Source organism: Halichoerus grypus, chromosome 10, assembly GCF_964656455.1.
Source record: "Halichoerus grypus chromosome 10, mHalGry1.hap1.1, whole genome shotgun sequence".
Lineage (NCBI taxonomy): Eukaryota > Metazoa > Chordata > Mammalia > Carnivora > Phocidae > Halichoerus > Halichoerus grypus.
This window is the reverse complement of record NC_135721.1, coordinates 54,350,049-54,371,228: the sequence shown is the minus strand read 5'-3', so window position 1 is coordinate 54,371,228 and position 21,180 is coordinate 54,350,049. Positions and strand designations below refer to the sequence as shown.

Below are 21,180 nucleotides of genomic sequence, written 5' to 3'. Positions count from 1 at the left end.
CCTGAGGGACACCTCAGGCCACCACCAGTCTTCACCCAGCGCAACACTCACCTCCCTGACTTTATCATCTTTCAGCAGGATAGAGTGTGGACTTAGAAAAGGTTTCACTTCCAGACCTTTCCCAAGCACATTTTAATGTGGCCCCTGAATCCTCAGCCTGTGTGCACACTCTAAGTATTAATCTGTGAGCTTCTGGTATTTAAAAATATCTAAAAGCTTAAAGGGTAACAGGACAGTTTCACTGTGTTAAAACAAAATGCACTGCCCAAACTTGTCATGCTTAAATGAATTTGCTTAATGATTTCCAGGGATTTTTTTTGGAGATCTGTGTAAAGAATTTTGTACTTTTAATCTGAATGACCCGAATTTGAAGTTGGATAAGCTTGGCCTCAAAGCAGTATGTTTTGAGAAGAACGGGGTTTACCCAGGGCTCTAGCAAAGTGTGGGTGCTATTTGGTGGTTGATTGAGTTGAATGCTTAGACTGTACGTTTGGGTTATCCAGTGGATGCAAATGGGGGCCACCAAGATTTTTAAATAGGACTTTTAGCCTACCAGACTTCAAATAACTCATAAATAAAGAAATCCTAGGACTTCCAATTTCTCAACTTCAAGTACACCTTGGTAAACGTGTATCCCTTTTTATAGCAGTACCTGGACCCCTTCTCTCCTCCTCTCTCTGTGTATGGATCTCTCTGGTCCCTTTTTCTCCCATGGCGTCGTTGATTGGGAGACATATAAGGCATCATTTCCACTGAAGTTCTGTGCCTTTAAAGGTCCTGAGAGACACTGTTGAGACAGAAGTGGAGAGTCTGGGGGAGGGGACTAATTAGATGTGGCCACCCTGGCCGTGTGTGTGGCGGTGGCCATCAGCGACCCGTCTGCCATGGCTCAGGGACAAGGGGAGTGTGAGCGTCTCTATGGACCGTGCAGGTGTGCGAACGTGAGTATGTGTGTGCAGGAGCATCATGCACATTGCTGTGTTCTCCGCGTGGACTGGCGACTCCCCTGGTCTGGAGGGACTGCATTGTTCATTTTGGGAGACGAGCCAGCTCTTTCAGATCACTAGAGATCATTTGCTAAAGAGACCCTGGTGGTTTGAAAAAGTAAATGTACTTCCCAAAGAGGAAACCGCCTATGGATAGGTGCAGACCAACTTCACATTTTTAACCTTGTGATTATTTCATCAATTTCTACATAGCTGCTAGCTGACCTCTTCAGAATCAAGATCACCAGACTCTCATTTATCTACCTTTTTGAATGAGACTGGTAGAGTAGAAATTTTTTAAGAACAAAACCCCACTATTTTTGGGCTGGGGAAAAAAAAATGATTCTGGCCTCATGCTGATGTGATAAACGACCAAGTGAGAAAATATGTCAAAGTGCTTTGTATACTGTAAAGCAATTTATAAATATTAGGCATCAAATCAAACCTGATGGGGTGGGGAGGAGCAAACCACCTGTAAAATCATGTTATTTGAAGGTGAAAATAAGATCAGTGTGCATTCCCTGAGCACACACCAGCTGGGAGATAGCCCAAGGCATACCAAACTGACACTAAGTCAGCCCTGGTTAGCTATTCTTTCCAGAAGGTCTGTAAACTGAATACACCTGTATGTAGATATTTCAGGTTTGACTGGGACAACCTATGTCGTTACATTACAAACTTTAGTAGCTGTCATTTGTTGAGTGCTTGCTGCATGCCTGGAAATATGCATATGTTATGCCTACAGAGGATTATTATTTTTTTTTAATTGAAAGGTGATTAACAGAGGAGTCTTTTTTGGTCCCCATTTATGGATTAGGATATCAAGAGTTAGGGAGGATGTGACTTGTCTAAAACCATGTAAGAGGTGTAGACAGATTTCAAGTTGGGATATGGCTACCCTCAAATTTCCTTTCTTTTGACCGTGTTATACTGCAACTGAGTATTTATATGTATAATATATATAATATATATTAAATATATATATTAAAAGATTTTTATATGTTATATATTACATATATGTGATATAGATTATATATGTTTATGTATAAAATATATAAGTACATATTAAAATATTTTATTTCTTTGAAGGGGGAGGGGCAGAGGGAGAGGGAGAGAGAGAATCTCAAGCAGGCTGCACACAGAACAGCGAGCCCAATGCGGGGCTCGATCCCACAACCCCGAGATCATGACCTGAGCCAAAATCGAGTTGGACGCTTAACCAACTGAGCCACCCAGGCACCCCTAATATATATATATATATATATTTATGGTGGTGTGTGTTTGTGTGAATGCAAGTGTATGAGATGTTTTTAAATTATACAGATCTTTTTCGGTTGTTTTATGATATTTAATATTGGAGATCACAGTATCAGATGACAGTTTAACACAGAAACCCTCTACATATCACTTAAGTTACTCATTTTTTCATTCAGAAATATATTTGTATTTAATGTGTTACAGACAATTTCCTGGGATGGAGGGCATAAAAATAAATAAAATACAGTTCAGGACTTCAAAACATTTATAGTGTAGAATTCTACAGGTCATCATAAAACAATATGGGAGTGAAATGATAGAAGTGTGCATGAGGTGCTTTGTGTGCATCCTGGGGCAAGTGTGTGTTTGTGTGTGTGTATCAGGGAAGGCTTTCTGGGGGAGGTGTTATCTGAGCTGTAACTTAATTAGCAAGTAGGAAGTTATTAGGGGCTGGGGCCACACGGGGTGGTGGTGGGAGAGGATGACGATTAGTCTGGAGGGACACGGAGAACATATCTGTCAGAAATCACATGCTGGAGCACAAGGAACAGGTTGAGGAATGGTTCTCAGGGGGTGGACTAAGGGCTTACTCTGTGAGGGCTAAGGACCCCAGACTATAGTATTCTATAGGCAGTACAGCCGTTCATTCATTCCACAAACATTTCCTGAGCGCCAGCCAAGTGCTAGGCACTGAACTTGATAGGCAGATGCAATGGCAAGCAAAACTGACCAATTCCTGTCCTCAATTCTAGTGGAATTGAACTGGGAAGTGATTTGACTCAACTCTTTAAAGCTGGGAAGGCCTGAACAAGACCAGCAATCACTAGGTGAAAAATGAGAGATTTATTTGTGAACTATTTAGGGGTAAAAGTGAACAAGACTTGATGACTGATTGGATGTCTGGCGGGGGGGGGGAGATAGGTGTCATGGATGGTCCTCAGGTTTATACCATGGATAGATGGGGTTATACCTATTGGGATCAATAACAAGGAAGAATGAGTAGGACGTTGGTCAGAAGACGAAGAGTTTAGCTTTGGACTTGTTGAGTGAGGTGAACATCTCTGCATGGAGAGGGTTTAGCAGGTAGTTGGGCATACAAGTCTAAAGACAAAAGAAAAGATCCAGAGACACAAATTTCGTGGCATATGGGTGAGAACTCAAATTACGGTAGTGAAAGGAACTTCTAACGAAAACATGGAAAGTGATATGAGGACCAGAAGTTATGCCCCAAATTAAGGCATAGATGGAAAAAGGACGCAAAAGATGGAGAGAGGAAAAGTTACCAATGGATAACTTTATTCAGGAGGAAGGATAGTTTGGGAAGTCGCAGTTCATCTGTTGGAATATTGGTGGAACAGTAAATGATGAATGATTCAGGTTAGTTCCTTAAGCCTTGACTGAGTGCTGAGCATGCACCATACATTGTGCTGAGCCAAGAAAGAACAAGACAGGGAAGATCCAGATATTATCCTTGCCCTGGAGGAGCCTGTGGTCAAGGAGGTCATTGCCTCTATTTGACTACCAGATACCAGTATAATTGCCTTATAAGTAAAAAATACCATTCGACGAATCTTAGCATAGCATCATTTAAAAAAACCCTTATTTTCAAACATTCTTGAGAAATGATAGAAGGCATGGGAGTGTTCAAGCCATTGAAGAGAGAAAACATGGGGAGAATCATAGGCTTGCTCCACATATTTAAAATGGCTGTCTTTTGGGGCTCCACAACTAGACAAAATGTGAGTGGAAATTAGAGGGAAATGAAACCCGTTTGTATGTTATATATTTGTATATTGACCAAGATCTTCCTGATGGAGCAAAGCCTCTCACTGGCTGCCTGCATTTATGACAAAAGAAATAATGTCTGGAGGACCATTGGGCTCTCAGTATCAGGTTAAAGTGTTGACTCCATGATCTTGAAGGTCTCTCCAGCCCTGGCTTTTCCATCTAGCCCTGTGAGTGTCTCCTAGAGCAGTGGTTCTCAGACTTTTAAAGAATCACATGCCCCTTTGACAATCTGATGAAAAGTTATGGACACTCTCCCCAGGGGAGGAAAATGCAAGTATGTCCATAAACACAATTATTGCTAAAACAAGCCCCTCCCGCCCTAAGTCTTTAGGAGGTCTCTGGACTTCAGGTTAGGACCTGTTGTCTTAATGGATTTCCAATAGATGAGAACATAGGCATCACTTACTCTGAAATTATATACATTGAAGAAAAAAGCCTCTTTGGGACTTAATTTAGAACCATGACTATGGTTTGCTATACATCTAATGCAAAGCATCATTGATTTTATTCTGTCAGCTTTACTTTACAAGTGGCCCCGAGCAACTCACAACTTCACAGATATATGTACATAATCGTATGCACATATTTTATTTTAAAAATAATAATGATGCTGTTTGGTGTAACCACAGAGAGTCACAGAGATATGTTATTGTAACTGAGATTCTCGGGTAGATGGATTTTGGGGGAGTTCTTTCTGATTAGGGCTGTCTTACATATTTATGCCAGAAGAGTTCATGAGCTATTTCTGATACTTAGACTTTAATCATGCTTAATGAACTGAACTAAACATAATTCTTGTTCTGTTTTGGTAACCTTGTGGATTTCTCCTAATGCTCAGTTTTGTATGACTATACCGTTCTTGAAATGCTAATACGCAAAATGCTAATTCAAGAGAGGACCACAAAAGTTAGATTTCATTTCAGAGAAGGGCATTCAGTATTCACAGGCCTCTCTGGAAGAGCAAGGCTGTGAGAAGAGTGATATTAGGTGGAAAATATTGGCTCCTTCCTTTGGTGAACACACAAATTTAAACATATAGCTTGCACAAAATTTGGATAAACTGAGGTGGAATCCAACATTTCTTGCATGAATGCCTGTATAATGTGGCGATAGCTGTGAGAAAAGAGGAGCCCGGCATCTAAGACCCAACACAATGAAAATGCAATGAATCGGAATGCCTCACAGATCATAGCGGAATCAGAATTTCCAGCAAGGAAAATCTTTTCATGGTGAATTAAGTGGTGGATGAAGAAAAATGGTGATGAAAAAAGGTAGGCACAGATCACAAACACTGGGCTCAGGGCTCACTGCTGAAGATTTAAGAACCTTAGCTAAAGCTATGCAGAATAGAATGTGGAAAATTGAATTTACTAAACAATTAAGCATTGAATTAATCTACATCCTGCACAGTAGAAAAGTGGGGGAGGGAGCAGAGCAGAGCTGAATAAATCAGTGGAGCTCATTAAAAGATAGTGAATATATCAGGTCTGTTGTAGCATAAAGGAGGACAGTTTCCTGTATAACATGGAATAATTCTTGGGTTCTAAGTCACCTTTCTGGAGTCCTAGTCTTAATCAGATTAACAAACATGCTTCTGATGAGGTTATTCTGTTGCTCTGTATTTTAGCTTGTTATCGGTAGCTTTTCTATTAATTATGAGTCAGATCACCAGTCAACAATAGTAGTGAGGGACAACATAAATAAAATGAGAGAGCCCAGGAGATGTCACTTGCAGGATCTCATGCATCCTGAAACTCCCACGGGTTCCTGCAGCCTCCCACATGCCTTGCCGGTCTTTTGTTCAATTACAGTTAATGCAATACTTTGCCATTTTCTCCTTCTAATTATATTTTCAAGTGGGATTTGTAGCACATAGAAAAACATCCTTTTACATGTCGAGGCACCGGGGTTTTGTGCCTGGCATTGTCTGTCCCCTGGGTGCTGTACCATTCTTTCTGCAGAGCTCTGAATAAACAAGTCCCCCTTTTAGAGCTGCAGTTGTACAAACTGAAAATTTATGCATTAACTGTTTGCATTCTGAGCATGTGTTCCAGATTACGTCTTCCAGCATTCTTCTGACATGCTGCAGAATGCGTGTTTGTCAAAAGCTCTTCTCTCACAGCGCACATATCTTTCAACCCCAGCATCAGCGGATCAATTAGCACCGTTTTTGAGAATATGCATAACGGTTGAGTCAGACATACAAGTGGTGGCTCTTTCTGCGACTTTATTTCATTGGGGGGGGGGGAGGGGCGCGTTAATCTTCCGGCCAAGATTCTATGGTAGGTGGCAGGCAGGCATCCTTTTCAGTAACAGGGACTCTTCCTTTGATTCTTACACAACACGCCTCTTAGATGGGATCTTCCCTTTTCTCTCCCTGGGTGTCAGAGGCATTTTGATCTCCTCAGCCTTTCTTATCTTCTCTGGGACATGAAAATACTTCTCAAGACATAAGCAGAGAGCACTCTGATTTTGCTAGGCACATTTAAAACGTTGGGAGGGTCAGTAAACTTTACTACTACACGGCCATGAACCGGGACATCCCCTGACCGAAACGAGGTAGGCATATTTTACACACAAGATCATCTTGCCTTGCCACTAATAATCTTGAAGACAAATACCACTTCCCAGCCAAGAACCAGCTTTCTCTTCTGCATCATTCCTACTGTGCAGGATGACCAGTGACTCATAAGGCTGTTTTTGAAAGCTAGCACTAAAAGCTAATTAAAATCTTTTCTGGTGATAAAGGGAGATTTGGGAGAAGTGTTGCCATGATTGTTTTCCCCAAGAACTTAATTTACTGCCAATTTTTCCTATCTGAATGTTACTTTCAAATGCACCCAGTGATAAGAAGCAACATCTGTTTTCCGTTCAATAGTACAAGAAGGCTCGGCATGGGGCTGAGTGTACACAGTCCATGTGAATCTATTGTTATTCTCATTCCTTTTTTGTCCCTGTGCCTGGTCCATTTGCCATGTACCATCCGGCAAACAGCTGACACATACTAGCTATTATGGACCCCGGCCTAATTGTGAGGTCTTAAAAGCTCTGCCATGTTTGTCTTCTAGGATGAATCAGAGGCCTCTCTAAACCGCAGTGCTATAGACCACGGCTCCCATTTTGCATTTTCAGAGTAGTAGCAGACTGTTGTGCCAGAGGGTTTGTCGATGTTAAAAATATAGTCAGAATCAAGTGGCAGCATTCCCCACCCCCACCCTCACTTCTTGGCCTGGAATGTTTTTGTTTTCCTTGGTACTAAAGCATACAATTACTTATAGAATAACTATTTGTAGATATTATTTTAGCTCAGAAGCAGAAATTGGCAAATTTTCAATGTGCCAATGTAGCTCCGAGCTGGTTTGTGAAGGGGAACGGGGAAGATGTCTTGGCTGTCTGTCCTGGCCTTCCACGGCTTCGTCCTTGTATGATGGGATCCCACTGGACCAGTGTTAACAGACCACTCGATTTGGATTTCTGATTTGTGCCCCCACAGCCCTCTTGGAACAGAGATCACGATGACACGGCATCGACTCGTTCGGGAGGAACCCCAGGCCCTTCCAGCGGTGGCCACACATCACACAGTGGGGATAACAGCAGTGAGCAAGGTAGGAGAGGTGTTCTCATTCTCTTGTGCTACTTGTGTCATTTTTAAGGGTTGACAAATCAGAAATGTCTAGTTAGTTCCTATTTATGCAGTTTTCCCTAGAACATAAACCTCTTAGAGTAGGAGAGTTAGCTTCTCTTATTTTATTCTCCGGACCCTTTCTTCTTCTATGCCATCCCAGCTGCCTAACTGCCTGTCACCTGGCCACCTCCATTAAACAGGGTCGGTGAATTGACTGAGGGCAAGATTAGAGGAGATTAGAAGTTCAAATGTGCGTAAAGAGCATGTCCACTAATACCCTGCGATACAAATAAAAGGTATTATTATTACTTGCCCTAAGAGGCTTCTCAAGAGATCATGAAGAAACATCTTCCAAGATTCCAAGTCAGTGATGTCTTCAGATGCTTAGAAGGCAGTGGGCCTTTTAGGAACTCATGCTGGGCTTCCCTCTCCACTGGGTTGAAGCCATTTTTTCTGAATTTACTTATCCGAATCTCTTAAGTGCTCGACTTGATCGCAAAGTCAGACTACAGGGACTTAGGAAGAAATGAAAAGAAGCCAGATCAATTTAGTTCGTATTGTTCCTTGAATGCACATACCTGTGTGCATATTTGGGTGTCCATGGATGTGCACGTCCGACCATGACTAGTAGGAAAGAAAGTTTTAACATAAAGTTAATCTTTAGCAAAAAGGTGAATGAGTATTCAGATGTCTTGTACTGCCTTCGGTGAGACCCACTGCAGTGGAATTTTGTGTTCAATTAGCGCAACCAAAGCTTAAGAGTGTATTCTCTGAGTATAAAAAGACGGCTTTATTGAAGTTGACTCTGAGCCCACAGTAGGTGCATACTTTAAAATCTGGTTTGATGATCATGTTTCGTTGGATTGCCATTAGACAACAAAAGAATTTTGTTTTCTCACATACATTGGGCTGGACCAATTAGAATTGCAAAGTCTAAAATGAATTTGACATCATTAATTTGAAAACAAAACCAGGAGAGTTCTTTTTTTTTTTTTTTTTTAAGGCACGTATGCTACTTGAACTGGGAATAGCTTCTTCACATAGAATTTTAAGCATCTGAGATATTTTATTGTTCAAAGAAAAGTTGCTGACTTCACCACAACTCTAAGTGTAGTAAAAATGGAGCCCAGGATAGTAGACCAGTTCAGAGCTGAGGCAGAAACATGTAACCTCTGACCTCTGACTTTTACTGGAAAATGATATGCAGCATAAATCCATGGGGCCTTTTCTCTTTCAAGTGTGTGTATGCGTATGTGATGGTGTTGCTGCTCACGGGGCTGGGGCTAAGGTGATGTCGGCACTTTCAATATGAAGCCCTATTTTCAACTTCTTCCATGAGTTTTCAAAAAGGTGTAAAAGGAATCTAAATTCTTCTTCCTGTACTCCAAAATTGCTACATGAGGTCATAGCCTCTTGTTTTATTTGTTTCTTTTTCTTTTTCATTTTTTGCTTTAAAATATATATATATCGTCTAGGAACAGGCAGATAGCTTAGCTGCTGCTTTGAAGGCTTGCAAACTGCTGAAATGTACTTGAATTTAAAGTTGTAGCATATACGCTTTCTCAAACATAATCTGATAAAAGGATTTTGAGAGGGCAAAGGCCCTGTCCCAGTTCTTCCCCCGTGACCCATCATAACAAGGAATTAGGAATTTTGCATGTTTCCTTTTCCTTCAACAAGTGTTCTCCAAAGGCCAATTTAATAATGAATTTGATTGTAACCAGGAGACATGTATCTTTCACATTACCTGAGTTTTCTACTTACATTGTTTCTCTTTTGTATTTTTTCATATAAGATCACCACCTAGTTCTGTTTTTTTTTTTTTTTTAAGAATTTTCACATAAATGATATCGTTTGAATGAGCTCAGTTGAACCTTTCTAAAACAATCCTGGCCCCATTTGACAGAAGAGGAAAATAAGGTACGGATGCGCTGAGCACTTCGGGGAGGTCCCGGTGCAGCATCAGACCCCAAATTTCAGTTTCCTGATTATTTGTCTAAGATTCTTCTCTTCATGCCCTCTTTCCCGGCTCTCCACTAAAGAACTAAGCCAACGACTCCCACCGTGATCCAAAAGAAGCTTTCTGTGTAGACTTCCCTCCCCCAGCCCTTCTGCGTCCCCCTCCCACCCAGCACCTTGAGAGCTGGGGTGCAGGGGGCCCTCCTTTGGTCTTATACCTGCCCTTCTCTGTGGCTTCTCGTGGGCAGTGTGCTTTCTCCCCTACTAAAGGCAGAATGATGCCTGCGAGTGTTGCCGCCATTATGTCCGTGCATTTCCATGCCAACCGTGACCCTTCTAAACCTGTTTTCATCCCTGAGACCTGTGGAGCTGGGTCTTTGTGCAGCCTTTGGATTAACTGTGCACAGTGGCTTTTCCATGTTTGCCCTGCCTGCCTTTTCTGGCAGCATAGACATGTAAGCTGTGCCAGCATTTGGCCCATAGTGCATGTCCTAAATAGTTATTTACACAGTTTGAGTCCATTTTAGTCAACTGGATAAATAACAGCCCTCTTCAAAAGATTTATAAATCCATAAATATGTCTTTATACATACCCAATAGACAGAAATAACTCAATCTGTCAAGAACATATCCAAAGAGGTGTTTCCCCTACAGACAGGAGTAATACATATTTTAAAACTTTCTCTACTGTATTATTTGTACTGTGTTTCTTTTTCCTCATTCCTTTTCATTTTTCACCACTTCATTATGGCACCTGTGGTACACATACAAAAAAAAAAAAAAAGAAAGAAAGAAATCCCTAGGCTCTAGTCCTCTGTTAAATAACCTTATCTGTGCATGACGTAGGCATACAACAGGCTGTGTCTCAACCGAGTCCTGTTCTTTTGGACTTTCAAAGTAAAAAAAAAAAAAAAAGTCATTCAGGAAATGTGTAATGTTCTGACAGATTTCAAAATATAGTGACAATTCCTAGTTAGCCTTCCAGCAATTTAGGGGATTTTGAGTGCCTGATGACTTGCCAAATTAGCGGCTGTTGTGATTGATGGAATAGTTTTAGTCCAAATTTTTACCTAAGCATAAAAATATAAAACAGAAAATCCAATGCTGGGCATTCTAAAAAGAGTATATGCAAGATACATAATTAAGAAGATGCTAAAGATTCTTCTTCTTCAGGGATTTAATGTTTATTCATGATTTACATCATACATATTTCCCCCAACTCAAATTGTTTATCATGGTAACTTTTCCTATGGCATCTACTTTCATTTAATATTAACACTTGTGGCCATTTGCAGGAAATTGATTCTTTAATAGTGACGCTCCTTTAAGTTGGCATTGAAAAGGAAGGCCTGACATCTGTATTCGGTTGGGGGTTCTGCAGCTGTTGTTGCAACATTGATTCTGTGTAGTCCTTAACTTCCTCAAAGCACTTCCAAAGCTATGAGATTGAATTCCGATTTTATCCCTGTCTATTATTTGCCCCTTTCCCATTTCAGAAGAGAAAAAAGTAAGCTCAGAAATACTGAAGAAACTCTCGGAGTCAGCTCTAGGATCTTCTCTCTTGGCTTTGCTTTGTAACTACTTTAGGATGGGGTGTTCTCATGAACCCAGGCAGAGTCTCATAAATAACATGAGGTACACATTGGCAGATACGTGACCCTTTCGTGTGTCTTTTTTATCCTACCGTGTACGGCTGCCCTACTGACCAGATACAGGGTCTACTCTAGGAAGCAGGTGGCTTGGAGCCGGAGAACACCAAGCACATCTGGTGCCTTTCCCCACCGTATTTGAACTCTTTCCCAGGAGGGTTGCCGCAGTCACTCTACGACTCACAAGCAGCTTTAGTGATGACTGACCGCAGTTTGCGTTTGGGCACGTCTTCCTTTTTTTTTTGTTTTTGGTTCAACGTCAAGAGAGATGAGTATATGATAGTAATAAAATAAAACAATAACATATTAAGGGCTGTCAGTCAGTGTAGGTATTTCCCTCCCTCACTTTGTAAAGATCACAAAGGTTTAGAGAGGCTAGGAGACTTGCCGAGAGTCACATATGGGTCCGTAGTAGAGTCAGGACCCGAGCCCATACAGTATGACTCCAGAACCCAAGCTCCTAACACCTGTGTCCTCCAGTGCTTTCATGTGGCGAGGAATGGAAAACAGATCACTGATGGACACTCTTTCTGTTACCAAGTTGGGGTCTCTTCTTCCTGTGTCTGTACGGGGCCTGGCTCTGTCTCTGTAAGGGTGACGGAGCCGGGAATAGGCCAGAATCAATGTTAGCCTCAGGGGGGTTTTACTCTGCTGGGGAGTGAGAATCTAGTTTCTTGTGTTTGGTAGAATGATTGAGATATTTACAGAGGAGCATGATGATTGATATGATTAATTTGTATTGAGAGCCTATACCATTTTGCTCATTCAAAGATTTATTGAATTGAGAATAGGGGCATAAAAAACAAATAAGGTCCTTTCTCTTGCAGAGCATTTCCCATTTAAAGCTCGTCTCATTTTCCTCTTTTGTGAGGAAAAAGAAAAAGTATTATTTCGATGTTGAAATTTGATGTAAAACATCTCAACTCTAAAGGGCTTTAATGATTGCTGAAGCCTCTAAAACCCACTTCTGAACTTCTCCTTTTGGGGCCAGGACTCAGTTCGACAATAGTATCTTTTGCTCCCACTTCAAAAAAAAAAAAAAAAAAAAAGGCAACCCCGGCATGTTTCTTTAAAGAGGAACAATTGAAAAGCACTGCTATTTCTTTATACTAATGTGTCAATAGTTGCAATGCCTCCCAGTGTCCCCTCCGCACCCCCCCCCCCCCCCCCCGCCCAGCTTTTGTCAGAGTTCAGGCAACCTATAGGCGGAAGGCAATCCCATTTATTATTGAAGGGAATGTGAAGGCAGTTGTTTCAAGCTTGCGAGGCCAGCAGGCAGAGCCGGCTGGGAGGGGGTGGGGAGCAGGGAGAGGGGCGGCGGGGAAGGGCCACATTACGTTCCAGATGACTAAGCAACGATTTATATACCAGCTCGCCTTTTTACATGAAGAAGAAAAGTAATAACAGCCCAAAGCCGGGCATTTGAAACAGTCAGCTGTCCGATGAATAATGGGATAGGTGGGAAGGAGCGCTCTGATTGGATGTCTTAATGAGCACATTTCTCGCAGAGTTTGGGCTGCAGTTCCCCTTGACCTTTGCCCTTTATTGACCAAACTGACACTTCATTTTTCACATACTTCCAATTATGGCTCGGCTTAAGTGTTGCCCTCCCTCCTTTATTTCTTTCCTATGGACAACTTGAGAGTGGTTGAGGCCACAGAAGATATTTTAATTTGAAAAACTACTGCAGCAACTCACGTTTGGGATATAATCTGTAATCTGCAGTTTTTCAGATGAAAACACAAAGTGAACGCTGCTTGTTTAGAAACAGTTTTCTTTGCCATTTTTTTTTTTAATCCCAACTGATTTTTAAAACAGTGTTTATAATAACCTCAGAACCCTGTGAATCAAAAAAATGTTTGTTTGGGTTTTTTTCATTCCATTTGTCTGCTGGTCAGGGTACCTTGAATGATTTCTATTTGTTCACACTTCTTAAGTCTTAGACTTCTGCGGGAACTTCTTGTACTTCAATGGTGTCCTAATGCTTTTTGACTAATACGCTTCAGAGAGAAAAGTAAAATATAATTGCGACTGCAGGCCTTCGCCCTTAGACCACTGCAGCCCCGTGTGTTACTTTAGTTACATTTCATGTCGGTCTGCAGATTAAAGAGTGGCCTTGGCATGCGGTGGCAGGCAGAAGAGGAAAATGATTTCCTGATGGGAAAAGTCAGGTGTAAAAAAGAAAGGGGAAGTTATTATACTCAGCAAATCCCTGTTATCAAAAGGTCCATATCATTAACTTATCAAACATGTTGAACGAGATGGATAGACAGAGAACTGTTTTCCCCGGAACACCCCATGCTATATATTCACCTTTCCTTTTATTGACTCATCAAATGCGAGGAACTGTTTTCTGTTCCCCATTTTCTTGCCTTCTAGCATCATGAAAGCACGTCATCTTAAAACAAAGAAAAATAACTTCGTCATCTAAAAAGTAGTAACTATATTTAGGGGGCATGCACTTGGCTATGAGGGTTTTCACAGAGAGTGCATCTTCTGACTATTAGGCAATATCGCTGGCAAGCTGGAGGTCAGTGTTTTTCATCTTAAGCAACTGAAAAATGCATTTGAAATTATTTACTCCCAAATATATTTCCCTCCGACACAGAAGTATTTGTTTCAAAAGTGCATGAAGTGTTACCTACTTTATTATGTAGCCCTCTGGCATATCCATAGCATAATTTTACTATAATATGGTAATAAAAGAATATGTAAAAGGCAGACAAGGGTTCTGTCTTTTTCTGTAAGGTGACCTCTGTTACCAAGTAACTGCTTTACTTATGAGCTTATTAAAAACTCAAAAAATGAGCTTTTCATACTTCACAGGCATTGATGTGAAAATGAGCTGTCCTGTGAGTAGTTTTCTTGATCATTTTTAGAACAATTGATTAGCCAAAGAGCTCCTGTCATTAGTTGACATTGACTGATAGCAATTTGTCACAAGCTCTGAAGGTCAGCTAGACAGTTGGAGTTTCAGCCTGCCTTTGATTGACCTTTACTGATTCCATCCTCATGTGATTGGCTTTGAATAGGTCTGACCCTCGATTGGAAGAGACAGGGCATTCATCAACAGGGTCATTTCTTATATTTTCTGTTGATTGCTCATTTTTATTTATGTGTGAACTCATGGTCTGGAAATCTTATCAAATTTATACTCTAATTTTTGAAACTTAAAAGGTATGATCCTTGTTAAGCATGGCCTTAAAACCACAGTTCTGTTTTCCCCTTGATTTGCAGTGTGATAGTGGACTCTGTGAGTGGTGTAGACTTGGCTGCTGACACTGACACTTGTCACCTGTGCAGATACTGGAGTTTTGTGGCACGTGATGGATGCGTGCAGGTCACATGGAATTTTGTTGTTGTTGCTGTTGTGGTTGTCTCTTAAGAAATGCCAGCTCCGGGATGACTTGTAGAAGTTCTGAAATTATACCCCAATTCTCGGACTTTCCTAGAATTAATTACACTGGCCTCTCAAGAGTCACATGATAGTTTTAAATAAAAAATGAGTAAAGAACTATATGAATAGTGATGTTATGTCAAGTCATCATTTGGCTCTGCAGCCAGGAAGTATGAAAACTTTTTAAAAAGGTATCTTCTCAGTTTCCCTCGGCCTGCTGTAAGTTAGAGAAAGCCTCTAATAGCATTAGCTTTTTGGTGAGAGTGGAATAGATTTTCTATTGCGGTGGACTCAGAGTTAGTTGTTTGTAATGCTCCGTTCTTTTCTTTCCAGAACTGTAAAGTATTTTCCCCAACTGCATCACATATAGAAGAACATACTCCACTCTTGTATAATAACACGGGTTTTATTGCCTCGTGTTAATAATAAAAATGATGATCCGAGCTTTAAAAACCCAGATCCTAATGTGTCATTATTTAATTATTTAATGCAGTTTCTAATGAAGGCCTTTCTTTTGTCTAATTCTCTCTCCCTTTCCCTTCTTGATTCCGCATTGGGTTTTAAGCTATAAACAATAACTTGTTTTTCAGGTCAGCCTTCCTAGGCATTCCAGGGCTGCCACACAGCCTGCCTGGCACAGCTGAACCCGTGTTTCGGTTGCTACCCGAGAAAATAAACCAGGGGAGAACCCATCGTCCTGGGTGGTGGATTCTTCACTCCATGTCATTGTGGGCAAGGCAGAAGTGAGGAAGTTAATTTTAGGGAAGTATCCATTTAATGTAGCCCAAGGAGATAAAAAGAGTTTAGAATTGTAATTGCTTTTGTGGATGAGCCAAAATATTATCAAGAGTTGCATTTAAGGGGGGGGAATGTAAATTTATTCATTCTGGTCGAGTTGTCAAAAATGAATTAAGCGCTTACCGTATGGCAGGTGCTCCGTATGAGGCTCTAAGAACGAGTAGGGCATAGTATTTGCCCTCAGGAAGTTTGTGTGTGCTACCACGAGCATCAGGCATATGTTAAGTGGAATATTCTCTAAATACTGAATATTCTTAGGGAGCTGTGAGTGTATTTATTTCACAACATGCCAGTGACCCAGACACGGTGAACTCTGTGATCAGGGCTGTTGGCTGAAAGACAGGGTGAGGGATATTTGGCCTAGCTGGCAGAGGGACACCTCCCCCTTGGTCCTCTGACTGCCGTAGAGGTTCAGCATCTGGTGGGCCCTGTGAGATCAACGTTGATCCCTAGCCCACTCTCGGGAACTCGGTTCAGCCCTCCTACGTAGCCATGTGGCCACTCAGGGCCTCTGCTGCCTGAACCACTGGGGCCACCATTGCTTTCTCCACCGTTAGTCATCTGGCTGCGGACCCTTCCTCATCCTTTTCAGGGAGCTCTGACATTTTGGGGGAGAGGGGATGCCTTTGGCCATCTGGCAAGGTCAATGGATGCCTTGTCAGTATAATATTTTTATTAATGCATAAAATAAAACACATCGGACTACAAGAAAAACTATATTGAAATTCAGCTATCAGAATGTTTTAAAAAACAAATTGTAATACAATGATATAGGGCTTTGTTAAATATGTATTAAATAACAAGGTCTAGCAGTGATTCTATCGTCTACCACATTTTTGAAATAGTGATGAATGTAAATGATGTTTTAAGATGTTTGTAACAACTATATTGTTGTATGTAAATATGATTTCCTTTGGTGACAAAGTCACAGGTTCTGCTAATGGTTTTGTGGTTTGTTACTTACCTAGATATGCACTGGAAAGAAGTGCTAATTTCAGTTAGAGGTTAGTGAGAATAAAATGTAAATCTTTCCACTTCCAAGTAGGAAGATCTTCTGAATTCTAACCCTGGGCCCCCTAGGTGGGGAGGGCTTATGTAGCCCAAGTTAAAAACTTCTGAACTTAATTTAAGTGTAATCTGAAGGAAGTATCCTGTGAATTCCCAGATTGGGGGAAGTCACCCTCCTCTGTGTTGTTATGGTATCCTGTGTCTTACCCTTTCTCATATACTGAAGTGAACCATTCGTGCATCAGCCTCCCCAGGATGCTTCCTGGGAAGGGACTATGTCTTCTTCATCTTTAAATCTCCTGTGCCCAGAATAGTTATGGGCACATGGCCATGGGTGGGTAATTATTTATTCAAGAGGATTGGGAACGCTCTCATGCTTTCAAACTGTGATTAAACTACATTCTCTCAGCACTGATTTCTTCTGGGTGCCAGATGGCTAATGACATGGCAATCTCAGTCAAAATGTAAATAGACACTGAGGTCTTACCTGTCCTGACTCTCAGAGATCCGTTTTAACAGAAGCACTCAAGAAAAGACTCAACGGGTAATCCTTTCAGAATTGGTGGTAGACGGGTTTGGGGATGTACCTTAAATCATGCTGCCCACATGATTGCCTGCTCTACCTGCTCCTACTCTTGGGCACCATCCTGTGGCCCGGAACGGGCTTCTAGCAGAGGATGGGTGGGGTCTGGCAGCAACATTTTGGGATCTTTTAAGGGACCTTACGGTAAGGTGAATGATGAATGCTGAGACAGGACCCTGTGTTACCCTGGGAGGACGCTTTTATATCTGCTGTTCCCAGCAGCAGACATGATTCCATCCCGTGGGATGTGATAGTCCGCTCTGCTCCTGAATCTATCTTCTTCCTCCATGAATGCTAGCGCTAATTAAGGATAGTGGTAGAGGTTTTGGCTGTTGTCCTAGCAAAAACTAACCCAAACAGTAAATTTATGCCAAGCATTTTCCTTAAAAAGAGGTAGGCGTTGTCTACCTCTTACATTGATTGGTCCCAGAAGTGTAGTTGGTAAGTTGGGTTTTGCTCAAGTGTCTGGCTTTGTGGATTAGTTCAGTCTTGCAGATAATTTTCCATAATTACTTAACCTAAAAGCATTCTGTTTGATTAGTACAATTAGCTTTGGCTTTCCCCCATTTACCAATATCAACCCGTATGCATTCCCTCCTAGACATAGCTCATCTTATTTCCTAACAAAGGGTGAAAGAGGTAGGATTTTCTTTTAGTTCTTTTTTTTTTTTTTAAGATTTTATTTATTTATTTGAGAGAGAGAGAGAGAGAGTGAGCACGTGAGCACAAGTGAGGGGTAGGGGGAGAGGCAGAGGGAGAAGCAGACTTCCCGCTGAGCAGGGAGCCCAGTGAGGGTCTCGATCCCAGTCCTGGCTGGGATCATGACCTGAGCCGAAGGCAGACACTTAACCAACTGAGCCACCCAGGCGCCCCATCTTTCACTTCTTTCCACATCAGGAGAAAAAAAGAATATGAACATACCTAGAAAATCTTAAATTTTCTTCAAATTTGTATATTTTTAAGGAAGGGGGAATTGAGGAATGAATGTAGAAAATACTGAACTTACTTGTTGCTAGATTATTAACATTCAATCAATGCTATCTCTTGAAAAATTTCATTTCTCTGAGTTTGAATCTTTCCTTGAGTGCCCCTCTGACAGCAGGACAGATAGCACCTTAATACCTTTTAAATTTTGATACTTTAGGAGAAGAGTATATATCTTAATTTTACAACGTACTCATATAGTCTCTCCTTCATTCTAAGAAAGGGTTTAAGGAAATTAACAAAAGTATAGAGTATACAATAGGATAAAAATCAGGATGTGAAGAAATGAGAACAAAAAGAAAACAAACAAGAGGCCAGCCGTAAGGGCAGTACAGAACAAGATGAATTGTAAAAGATGGTGTACAGCTGCTAGAGGTAGTCAGTTTGGCTCTGAGCTACCTAGCGGCCAAAATGAAGAGTGAAATATAATTAGTTACAAGATTTACAGAGTCCACGGAAGTTGTCTGGAAGAATCCCTTTGACTGGTGTGAAGACTGGAGGGAGATTCTCGCACATGTCCACACCCGGGGAATCCGGTGGGTTGGCTCCTCTTGCACTTGCCTCCGCTCCTGGCCCCATGCTGCAGATGCAGCCGCTGCCGGATAAATATTTGGTTGACTCGATTGACTAGATGGATGCCTGGATTCATATTCAGCCCAATCTTCCTTTAACTTCGTGGCACCTAACCGAGTCTCAGTTTCCGTGGTTGAAAGAGATGGCGGCCTTTCTTCATCTGAGGCCGGGATGCCGGTTGTTTCGTGACGCCTTTCCCCCTCTTCTGTCTCCTTCCTCTGACCATTTTATGGTGTGCCAGCTCCATTTCCCAGTCTTTTCTCCCCGTCCCTGGGGCCAGTGATGCAGGTGAGAATGCTCTTGTCGTTCTGGTTATTGTCCCCTGAAACAGGGTTAAGGGCACCTGAGAGATTCATTGAGCGGTGAAGAACTGGGGTGCCATCTTGGGAAGATTCAGGTGCCACACTCTTTAAAAATGGACGTTCTGAGGGAAGGCAATTTCAGCCGATACAATCAGAGGGGGCTGTGCGTTATGAATATTTGGTTCACTGCATCCCAGCGCCAAGAACATCCCCTTACATGAATGGAATACATTTAGTGCAAATAAAAAATATTGCATGATACTGTGAATTTAAAGCTTCTGAGAGGAATATTCTCAAAGATAATGGAGGAAAGACAGAAATAGCACCATTCCCTAACTTAATGAGTATTCACTGAATGTCTACTACGTACCAGCCCAGTGCTAAATGTGAGAATTCAGAGTGAAGAGGCTGTTCCTGGAACCGAGAAGTTGACTGACGGTCCAGCGGCCGGGCAGGCAGTTCACATATAGTAGGTTAAGGCTCGTGACTGAGTAGGCCCAGGGTGCTTTGGAAGTAGAGGAATGGCCCCTAACAAACTGGCAAAAAGGAAGCAAGTACTTGGCAGAGGTGTGGCCTCTCCCTGTCCTTACTCCGTCACAACACCCTTTCTCGTGGAGCCGGAATGGGACTCGGATGTGAGTCCCTCTCCACATGGCACTCCCATCTCCAGAGCTGGCCCTAGCAGCAATCTGCTTTCCATTCCCAGTCTTCCAGCTAGCTCTCCCAAGGGGGTGAGTCTGTGATGGGAACTTGGGGCAGGTGAAGTAGAAGGACATGTGAGGCAAAGAAATTAGTTGGTGTGAAGGTGAGGAAGCAAATGAAAGCATGACCCTTGGAGGCTTTGTGTGTGCTTCAGCAGGAGCGGAGAACAGGGTGTGGGAGAGGAAAGTCTGAGGGGAAGGCCAGAGGCAGCAGGGACCAGACCGTGAAGGATCCTATCTGTTGTCCCAAGGAATTGGGAGTTTGCTTGGGAGGCCTTGGGGAGTCATGGCAGAGCTGTGTGAAGGAGGAACAGATGCAAAGGAAGGCTGGGGTCACGCTGCAGTTATTCTGAAATGTTGAGGATGTGACAAGGCAGAGCGAAGGCATTGGAGAGGAGAGCTTTGGAGAAGGAGACTGGACCAGACCAAGAGACTGAGGGGACGCCAGGGGTGGTGGGTTTGGAACGGTTTGGGTTGATGCCAAGGTCTCAGAATACTGCTGCCTACACCGCAGGTCCCTTCTGGAGGACTCACTGTTTTCTGAAGTGTAACTTCACCTCTCCAGATATGGGGACAATATGGCTGGCCATTGCTGCCTTTGGCTTTTTCCTCATACCGTGGCTGGGCAGAAGCAACACTTTTCCTACCCCTTCCTGAGGGTCACCCACGGAAGTCCCGCCACCACTCTCTCTCTGCTCACTGCTTTCCTTCGGGGAGGGCCCTGGCTCCATGGGGACCAGGGGGCTGGGTGGAAAGGAAGAGGCCAGCTAAGCTATCATGGGAATTCCATGACTCATTTCATCAGTTTACTGCTCTGAAAATGAGGTGACTTCCCCCTTTGCTTGACAGCTGATTGATGAACATTTCCTGAGTATTTGCAGAGTAGATGTTTTGTTACATGGGTCTTGGTGTTCATGGACTCCCACTGGATTCTCATCCTCGTGTGCTTCAGCCCCTTCTCCTTCCCAGGCTGCTAATGTTTCTGTTTAAGTAGAATCTTCAAATCACCTGCCCAAGACTTAAGAGACTCCAGGGCTGGAAATAGTATGCTCTTGGGCTGCTGATATAACTCTGGCTACATTTACTTTTTGCCAGAATACTAGAGAGTGAAGGATAATTTTTTATACTGAAACAGTATTTGTTTAGACTAACAACATTGTCACCTGGTACTTAGTATGTCTACGTTGAAAGTTGTCCTTAAAATTAGTGTACTTCATTTTGTGTGTCTAGAATTTTTTTGTTCATTTTCAGTTTTCACTTTCTTTCCCAGGATATGGGTTTGTGTATTTTTAGAAAGATTGTCCTTTACTTCGATTCCAGATGCCCCGATGCTATTGATAGGAAAGGAGTCAGCTTTGGAAAACACTAATTGCTCTGCTAAATGATAGAATGTTAATAAAAGCTACATAGCAAGAGGTGTAATCATTACTTTTAGGCTCCAAGAATATTCCTTAGGCTCATTTTTCATAACTGAAGTGGAGACAATAGGTTTGTCTATGTGGGTCAGAGTCCTCGTCTTAGAAAGTGGCCATGGTCCTTAGATTTAATTTTCATATTTCAAATGGAAGCG

General features: G+C 42.1%; 1 protein-coding gene across 3 annotated transcripts in view; it reads left to right on the top strand.

Annotated features, from left to right (window-relative positions):
• Positions 1-21,180, top strand: part of MEIS1 (Meis homeobox 1) — a 132,992-nt gene that overhangs the window by 21,638 nt on the left and 90,174 nt on the right. For 2 of the 3 annotated variants that reach the window (XM_036085923.2, XM_036085925.2), the window contains exon 7: positions 7,525-7,636. The exons of the other annotated variant lie outside the window; for it this stretch is intronic. In XM_036085923.2, the coding sequence (XP_035941816.1) occupies positions 7,525-7,636 (112 nt within the window). The remainder of the gene's footprint in view (positions 1-7,524; positions 7,637-21,180) is intronic. 3 annotated transcript variants of the gene reach the window in all.